Genomic DNA, 9,334 nt, shown 5'->3' on the forward strand with positions numbered 1-9,334 from the left:
TGCTTTTTTCCAGTCTGCCAAGAAGAGGACAAGCTGTAATCAAATAGCAATCTTAGAACTATTTGAAAGAGACTTGCAAGGATAGCATGGCCAAACTTCTCTTTGCAATGGCAGATGGCAAAACTAGAAGCAACAGCCTTAAGCTGTGTCTTGACAGTTTAAGACACTACAAAAAAACAACATTGCTTGGAAGGAAATGGGAGATTGCTAAGAAGGCAGCGGAACCTCTTTTTGTTGGAGGTTTTTAAGTCTCAGCTGAACAAAAAAATAATTTTGGTCTGAACAGAAGGATGGACTAACATTTAAGTGTTCTATAAATCAAAAGTTTACAATTCTTATCGCCCTAAAACATCAGAAAAAGATAAGGGATGAGGTGCAACAAGGACATAATTCAATTTTTCTAGTACCTTAGCAAATGCAGAGGACTTCATGAATACAGTAACTAATAACTAAGCATATAGGTCAGAGAAAAGGAATCTAAACTAGATAAGCCCCCAAACACATAGGAAACTGAAGCAGACGTATTCCATGGATTGACTGTACCAGCTTAAATAAAAAAGAAACATTGACCTAATTGGTGAGCTTATGTGATTGAACTCAAGATCACAACATGAAAGAAAAACTGAAAAAAGAGAAAGTGAGATCCCTTTACTTGCCTGCTATACTAAGGTTGTAACAACTTCTGCAATATTATCCCCAGAAGAGAATCATCCAGACCTGAAAGGAGCTCCCTGACTCACAGACTGGAAGGAACATGTTCATAGCCAAGAACTAGCAGGGACAAACTGATCGACCTGGTAGAAAACCTGCAAAGATGAATAAGGGGTGGGAGGAACAACACAGGTTGCCTAGATCTCATCAAGGATTTCTTTAGACAAACTACAGCCAAACAGCGGATGCCAGATTCTGTACAGAAAAACAACAAATGTAGGCCAAAGACTTTGCAGGCTGTTGTGACATCAGTCACAAATCCCGACCAATTCTGTATAAGAAAAGCAGGAGTAGCAGGCAACAGCACATAAAATGTAAATATTTCTTCGTTGTACTTTACTCTGTCAAAGTCATAGAATGGCAAGAACCTGCCAGTGCCTTTCATATTAGTTCTGAAATAGGAAATAAAAACTGTTGGGTGTTAGTTGTAAAAATCAGAAAAGCTAAAAAGTTATCACTACGGACACATCAAACGAAGCAATGTAGTTACATGAACTAACCCAAGAAAACCCAGACATCTATACCTAAGGCACCTCAGACCAGCAGGCTGGTTTTGCCTAAAACAAGTAAAGCAACTCGGCACCGTTCTTTTCATTAATCACTCAATGACCTAGCAATCTGATGCCTGCAATTTGTTTTGTTTTGGTTTTTCCTGTGTCATTCCGCCCATGCCACTCCCTCAAGCAGTAAAACAGCCAGGAGAATGTCACTGATGACTGGGCAAAAACATCTGTGAACTGCATGGAAACGCGGTACGGCTAATCCACGCTTAGAGCTGTAAAGATAAAAGCCTCAAGCACAGAATGAAAAATGGAATCAGTCTTCATTTCTGGACCTTGTACAGAGATATCATACAGGGGACCGTGCACAGACCAAAGCAGGAAGAAATCTAGTTTTAAGAACTGGACCTACAGTATCATCCGCTAAATGGCTTTCATTACTGCTAACAACCCTGTGGTAATCACCAAGAAAGTGTGTACTGTCCTGGTAGAATGGAAACAGGGAAAATAACTTCCGGGTATCAATTTTGTACTGGACAAGTGGTATCTCGTTAGTGCCAAACATTATAAAATCAGTTACTGAGACAGTTTTTCAGTAAAGCAGCATAGGACTTGCAAGTCAAAAAAGAGTTATCTTGCAAAGGTCCAGATTTTGTGGATTCAGATCAGGAAGAGATGGATATCCCATCAACTTTGTTCCAACACAGGTGCTTTGCTCTGATATGAACAATTTGAAAGAGCTTTGGGGTAAGGAATCAAGAAATCAGAGAATATTTTCAGATCCCACAATGATACATGCCTACATTAGTCTCGTACAAAATTATTTAACCGAAACAGTGGTCAAAACCCTGTGTAAATTTATTAGGAAGGCCCATCATAACTTTTAACCAATCGCTATATCTGAGTGTTTTGGCTTTAAAAAGTTCAGTGTACTAATGGCTACAAAAGAAAAAGGGAGCTCTTATTAATTATCATAACAGAACTATTACAGCACTCTTGGTCTTTATTTCCAAACTACTCTCAAGAGCATGAAACAGCAATTGAAAGACTTCCATGGAAATCAGGCACAGCGGCAACCTTTAGGAAAGCAGTCACAAGCTTGGAGGCATCAGCTATTGCTCTACAGCACTCAACATAGTCAGCAAGGGGATCTGACATCTCATCACAGTTCTGGCATCAAGACACAAAGCTTTATGCCTGGTCATTTGCCTTTGGCAATCACACACCTCAGTTTTCATTCGTGCTGATGCTCCTCTCACAAAGGTCTCAAAAGACCCAGTGTTCAAATAGCAGAGCCCACATCCCTCGTTACTGTGTAGATCAAATGGTCCTTTATTACCATTGCAGCTTTAACACTCAGAAACATGTAGCGCTGGATTCATCGCAAGCATGAGCAAATCCTGAGAAGTTACCCTGGTGTGGCTGAGGGTCCCCTAAGGCTTCATACAACACCAGCAACTATAAATGGACCCAAAAGAACAATAAGACATTACATTCTTTCTAAAAGTGGAATATGTTTTATCAAACACATTTCAATATACAGTGGAAGAGCCCTACATAGCAGGTTCTGTCAATCTTATTTAATCACACCCAGAAGGTAACTTCCACTTTGTCAAGTGAGCTAAAACATCACAAACTGGTTGTGAACTGTTCAGAGCTACCAGCAAGAAAATCACCCCAAAAGAGTTACTTGGGTTTGTTTGGGTTTAGTTTTTCTTAAGGTAACTTTGTAAGCATAATTAAAGTGGGTAATCCCACAGATTACAAGAAATCAATAGCTACACGCCTAGCAACTCCCTCATTTCCCAATTAATACAAAAGCCTGATGACAAAGCTAATCATGTTGTTGACCTAAAAAGAAATGAGCAAGAAAACTGCTGCTTAAGCAAGTAAGGATAGTTTAATTTGCATGAAAACAAATAGGATGGTTTATTTTGGTGTAATATCAGGTAATTTCTAGAACAGAAAATGGAATTTTGGAAAACTTTTTAGTCCCAAAGGAAAAAAAAAAAATGTTCATATATGCACATAGTATGAAGATCTACTGGACAAATGATGTAACTTTCGAACACAGCTTTCCCTTCAAATAAAGTATTGCACCCAGAGGAAAACCTTGAGGAGATTAAAACTGAACTCTCATGGAGGAATAAACAGAAGGTGGTGGGTCTGAATAACAGGTGGGTATAATAAATATACTTTAAATATATGTTCTGAGATTAGATTGCAATGCTAGCAAAACCTCAGTCAAGTAAAGAGAGAATTTCTATAAATATTAAAAGCTGCTGTTGCAGTACAATATCTTCATGCTGAAAAAGGTTTCCAGGGAGAAAACTATGCCAGGTCTCTTCTAAGCAACAAATTTCACAGAAAGAGCAGACTCCTGTCAAGATAATATTGTAAATTAACTTCCCCAGCTGTCTGCAGGAAAATCAAGCAAAAAGCAAAAATTCTCTACTAGAAAATCAAAGGGAAAAATCAGAGTTTGGAATGGACAGCATGAGAAAACACTCACAAATACAGTAAAGTCTGTAAAGTGTGCAATTCGGTTGTTTATTTATTATGTTAAACGTAAGTATTTCAGGAGCCACTGAGTAAAACTGAAATGCAACACCATGATTACAGACTGGGTTAAAATCTTGATGGAGTCAGAGGTGGGAATGTTACACTTCACAAACAGGAACCCATCACACTTATGTATGGATACAGATTAAAAAAAACCACTAGAGGCCTTCAAACTTCAGCACATACCACCATTCAAAACAGAGCATGTTCAAAGTTGAACAGGTATGTGAGTTACACGGGAGAAAAGTTAACATACATGGCCTTTCACAGGGTATTGCTTCAACAGCAGGGAGAGAAATAGTAGAGTATAGTGCAAAAACGTGAAAGAACAGAAAATCAAGGATACAGGTACAAGAAGAAACTGAAACTGGTATTGAGAGAGAAAAAACATGCACGTGCCAATAGGTCTGTTTGTGGTCTAATAGTTTGGAAAAAATGCTTGCTCACTACACAAAGATGATGCTGCTTTGCCATTTGATTCCTACTGTCTCTAGGGAAAATGATAACTTTGGATCTTTTCAAAAGAAAAAATGCCATATGTTCTATACTATTACTATTTCTCCTGCACGAAAAAAAAAAAAATGCAAGCCCCACTTGTGTTGGACGGCTGTTTAAGTCATACAGCTAATATGGACGACATTCAAAAACAAAACAAAACAAAAAACCAAGAATTTAAAGTAATGGTAAACTACCTATACATTTAAACTACAACACCCAAATGTTAAGCATTTGAAGGCACTTCCATCTTTCAGCAGCAGTAATGACAGGCAAAAGCAGTAAAAAGAAATTGCTATTTCATATTGTGTTAAATAACTCCTTTTCCACCACCTATCAAAATAAGATTCACTACTCTATGTAGAGCACTATTCTTTCTTTGTTCTTGAGCTCACAGGGAATAACGAATGCTAGCAAGAAGCAGATAGCAAAGCAAAAATAAAATGTACATCAATCCAATTAGCATCACGCTGCCCTCGAATTGGCTTCCCCCATCCTTCACTGTGCTGTTCAGCATGAATCTCCCTATGGATATATCTTTAATTTTTACACCTTTTTTTCCATATTTCCATGTTAATTCTTCTCTTTTAATGTAACATGCGTTCTGTATTGAAAACACTTTTTTTTTTTTTCATTTCTTCCTGTTTTATTATTTCAACTTGCATGTGTTCTTGCATCAACTGTTTATCCCACCTTCATCTTGGCTCTCTAGCTACTGATGGTTTTCTTGCTTTCCAAAAAGGACATAAGAGAATTAGTCAAAATACTGTCTACTTACAGCAGACCAACTTACAAGTCACAACAGCATTCTCCAGTAATCTCTCAAGCTGTGTTTGCTGCTTACCAGCTCCTTCTTATGTTTACTGCAGCAGCTGTATATTTTGATATTCACTGACTAACCTAAACGAGCTAGGAAGGCACCGCAGGCAGAGGCATGAAAACAAACAGACTGTGTGCAGCTCTGTGCAAAGGACAAGGGAAATCAAACAGGAGAATCAATGAAGCAGAGACATAAACAAGAGACTACAAAGAATAATACCAGGTAGCATTAGATCCCTTTCTGAGTCACTACAGTAATACAATTTTCTGTGCTATTAATATGAGGCCTGGAGTCCAAGTCCTTCCCAGTAAGAAGCAATGGTGATGTTTGTCATTCTGCAGATCAGGTGTATGGGAAAGGGAGTTGAACAGTCAGGATGGAGAAAGTGGTGAAGTAGCCAAAAAGTAACCCCCAGAATGGGTGCTGCAGGAAGGGCTGCACAGGCTGGTGCTCTGACACACAGACCTACACCAGTGACAAGGGGATCCAAGTTGATTCACCATGTTGGAAACATGGCTAGCTTGCTCCTCAAAACCAGAGTGACCCCTGAAGTACCACTGTTTTGCTTCTCCTGTCAAAATAATCCTGCCAAACCCTGACAACACACCCCTACCTACAAATACATACAGGGACAGAGCCTATGTTCATCACAGGTGCAAATAATAACCCAGTTATCATCTGATACTCGTTTTATTTCCAAGCTGTGCTACAATTTGGGGCAGATTTCCACAAAAAGTTTGTATCAGTACTGAGGTGTTTTCATGTTGTTGGTTGGTTGGGCAGGTGGGTTTTCTTTGTTTAATAAGAATAAAAATTGAGTAAAGAACCTGTCTAAACAAAGGACAACGGGAACACGATCTAAACAGAAGTAGATGAGACAGAAGAAGGCAAGAACCAAAAGAACAGCACGGTTACTGGCAGCAGCATGAGAAAGCAGGGATACTGAGGAAAGAAATGAAGATGCTGACTGACGACAGAAATCCTGACATACTTGGGAGTTGTAGTATCTCTGGTTAGACACGTTCTGGCACATCAGGATTACCTATCAATTAACAAGACACTTGCCACACAAGGCACAGCTGCATTGGGTGGTTGTGCAATTCTAGACAGGTAAATAAACAGTTCCATTTCTCTACTCAACTTTGTATTCAGGCTAATATTTCAGTGTGAAAACCCGAATTTGTTTCAAGCTTAAGACTGTTGAGACCTTTCATATTACATGTTTCCTATTATGAACATTCTTTAACCAGAATTACCTACTTCCCCCAGTGTAACCTGTTCACAAACCTTACCGGACATATAAATGTTATCATCCAAAGCGTAAACTGGAATCAAATTTACTCAAACATTTCACTAAAAATTCACAGTCTTACACAGTGATTTGTCAAGAGCAAAAAAAACCATAGTTATACTGCTATTTAGAGCACGTCCTATTTAAATAAGCAAAACCTGCCTGTCCTTCATATTCTGCATGAATATTGTCTATACACTCTGACACCACTAAAGCTTAAATCCTGAAATTCTGCTCCTAACACTCAGTAAATATAACCTAGATATTATCCAAAACGGGGGCTACCCCCCTCTCCAGACAAGGTGCCCTCATTGTAATAAATCACAATAATAGGAAAAAAAAGTAATTTAAAAGAAATCAAAGGCATCAATTAAGCATAAATAAATAAATAAATTAGTGTGAACAGCACTATCAGGAAGTTTTAGAGCAAATCTTGTCAAATTTACTGGTCAGTTCTTTGGCTTGGCAGTCATAGTGGAAATTTTGTTTTACCATTACCCATCCACAATTTACTGTAATTGCCTTTGTGAATCACATGAAGCAGATAAATAGGTAATAAACCATCAATGTATCTTCTAATTGAAAAAGTAGGAAATAACAGATAGTAGTAGAAAGTGTATTCAAAACCAACAGAGGTGCCTCCTGACTCACAGAACTACTTGAGGCTGGATGTTATCAACACTAGAGCTCCACATGGGTGCAAGGCAAGGATGAGCAAGGATGATGGAGAAGAAATCCACTGTGGAACTTTAAGTTTTTAGTATATCTGTTCCAGAAAGTTCCCAGGCTGCACTTCGTTGCAGGTTGAGTGGGTATGTACAGAGTGGGGCTAGATAAAGAAGAATTATATGTGCTTGCCTCTTTCACAAGCATCTGCTTAGGGTACTGTCAAAGATTCTTGAAAGATCAGTGACTTCAACGTCTTTTATACAATCCTTGAAGTAACGCTATGAAGGAAAACGTTCAATGTTAGTGTTATCACTTACCCAGTTCTGTAAACACGTGACCCTTTCTCTCACTGGCATCATAAGCAAGCACCACAACAGGGAACTACAATAATCCTAATTAATAATCAAAGGCTTCTAGTCTCAGCGACACATAAAATACAAATTCACATCCAAATTCTGCAATGGCTGTATGCAGATAGACTCTCAGACCTTAACTGGATATCATGAAGTCACACAGGGCTGGGAGTATAGTGCACCTTAAAAAATAAGGGTCTGCATCATTTAAGCTGTTCAAGTCTCCTGATGATAGGGCTTTAATATTATACTTCAGTTGCAAGAAAACAAGCTATTTGATCATTTTTGCAACCAAAACAAAAAAACTATGAGTAAGAAAGCCCTCAATAACTGTCACAGCTCAACAGTGCTTCATCATTACCATCATTTCTGCCACCGTATCAGTGTTTCACAGTGCTTCCCGAACCTGCCGCTCACCTCCTGGCATAGACATTTCTTCTCTTTCGCAGCTGCCACCTCCCAGCCTGTATGTATTGACAATAATGATGCTCTGCAACCAGAATAAACCTGACAGAGGGTTCCTGAAGGAGGGTGTGTACGTCTCCTAGACTCTGCTTTTCACAGAAACACAGAATGTTAGTGATTGGAAGGGACCTCGAAAGATCATCCAGTCCAACCTCCCCACCAGAGCAGGAACACCTCGATGAGGTTACACAGGAAGGCGTCCAGGCGCATTTTCCAAACTAATCATTTCTCTATTAAAAGGCACTTCTTTCCACTTACAAATCTCATCCTCACTTTTAACTTCTAAGCATTCATAAACTTATATGCCTCATTTATAGGCCCTTCAGGCTACAGACATTTCCTTCCTACCTGTTTTATAACTTGCTGCTTAGATAATGAGCATCAGTGAGCTTGAAGAGATGTGTCACAGGAACAAGTACCGACATATAAAACAAACACTACAAGTGGCATCACCGCAGCTATTTTCTGGAAAAGTAGATGCCGCACAGGACTTGTTTCTTGAATTCTCCTTCTAATCCATGTAAAAATAAGCCAAGGGAGCACACAGCAGGACTGCTTACTGCATGGGATGTGCTGTTCCACCCTGAACCTCACGCCTAGAAATCGCCAGCGCTACTCAGTGCAACACGAGTGTATCAACCTGATTCCTGCTGGGCCGTTACATAAGGGCTGGGAACACTGAGCCCCGGCCCGCGGGCACCGCCCCAACCCCTGGGAACCGGCTCGGCGAGGCCCAGGGCCGATCGCTGCACGACACGGGGACCCGACACCGGGCAGGGATGGGAAGGGAGGTCCCCGCCACCCCAGCCCTCCGCCCGCCCTCCGCGCTGTGCCCCGAGGCGGCGGGGAGGGGAGCGACACGGCCGGCACGTACCTTCCCCCTTGGCGGGCTCCCCGACACCCAGCATAGCGGCGGCGAGGCGGCAGCCGGGGCCAGCGGAGTCTGCCAACGCCGGGCGGAAGCAGCCGGCGAGGCCGCGCAGGGCGGCGGCGGGAGGAGGAGGCGACGGGTGCGGCGGGGCCGCTCCTTCCGCCTGGGCCGAGCGGGGTGGGCTGAGGCCGGCCCCGCCTCCTGCCGCCACCGTGCGGCTTCTCCCGAGGCGCGGGACAGCCCTTCTCGGGCGGACACCCCGGGCAGCGCCGCCCCTGCGTGCCGGCCTGAGCCCTGGGCGACCGGGCGGCCGTTCCGAAGTGGGAGCCGGTGTCCACCCCAGCCCCCGGTGTCTGTCCGCCGCCCGGCAGGGAAAGGTGGGAGCAAGAGCTGAGCTCCCCCGAGCCGCACGTCCTGGGGGTTTCCTTCAGTTTCTGTCATTCGCGCTTGGCCAAACCTTACGGTTTCTTCGGGAATTCTGGCAATGAAAAAGAAAAAAGAAAAAACGTAGTGTTGAAAACAGTAAAATAAGCTGGGGTGCTTTTAAAGATGCAGAGAAGGGGGTAGCAGGAGCACAATGTCATCGTTTAAAGTGTT

General features: G+C 41.8%; 1 protein-coding gene across 3 annotated transcripts in view; it reads right to left on the reverse strand.

Moving 5' to 3' along the window:
• LDAH (lipid droplet associated hydrolase) overlaps nucleotides 1-8,900 on the reverse strand; it is a 123,461-nt gene extending 114,561 nt beyond the window's left edge. Inside the window, exon 1 of one of the 3 annotated variants that reach the window (XM_065834473.2) lies at nucleotides 8,741-8,900. In XM_065834473.2, the coding sequence (XP_065690545.2) occupies nucleotides 8,741-8,774 (34 nt within the window). In that variant the 5' untranslated portion in view covers nucleotides 8,775-8,900. The remainder of the gene's footprint in view (nucleotides 1-8,740) is intronic. The other 2 variants (XM_071807099.1, XM_071807098.1) reach the window with 2 other exon arrangements.
• Between the last annotated feature and the right edge of the window lie 434 nt (nucleotides 8,901-9,334).

This window comes from Patagioenas fasciata, chromosome 3, assembly GCF_037038585.1.
Source record: "Patagioenas fasciata isolate bPatFas1 chromosome 3, bPatFas1.hap1, whole genome shotgun sequence".
NCBI lineage: Eukaryota > Metazoa > Chordata > Aves > Columbiformes > Columbidae > Patagioenas > Patagioenas fasciata.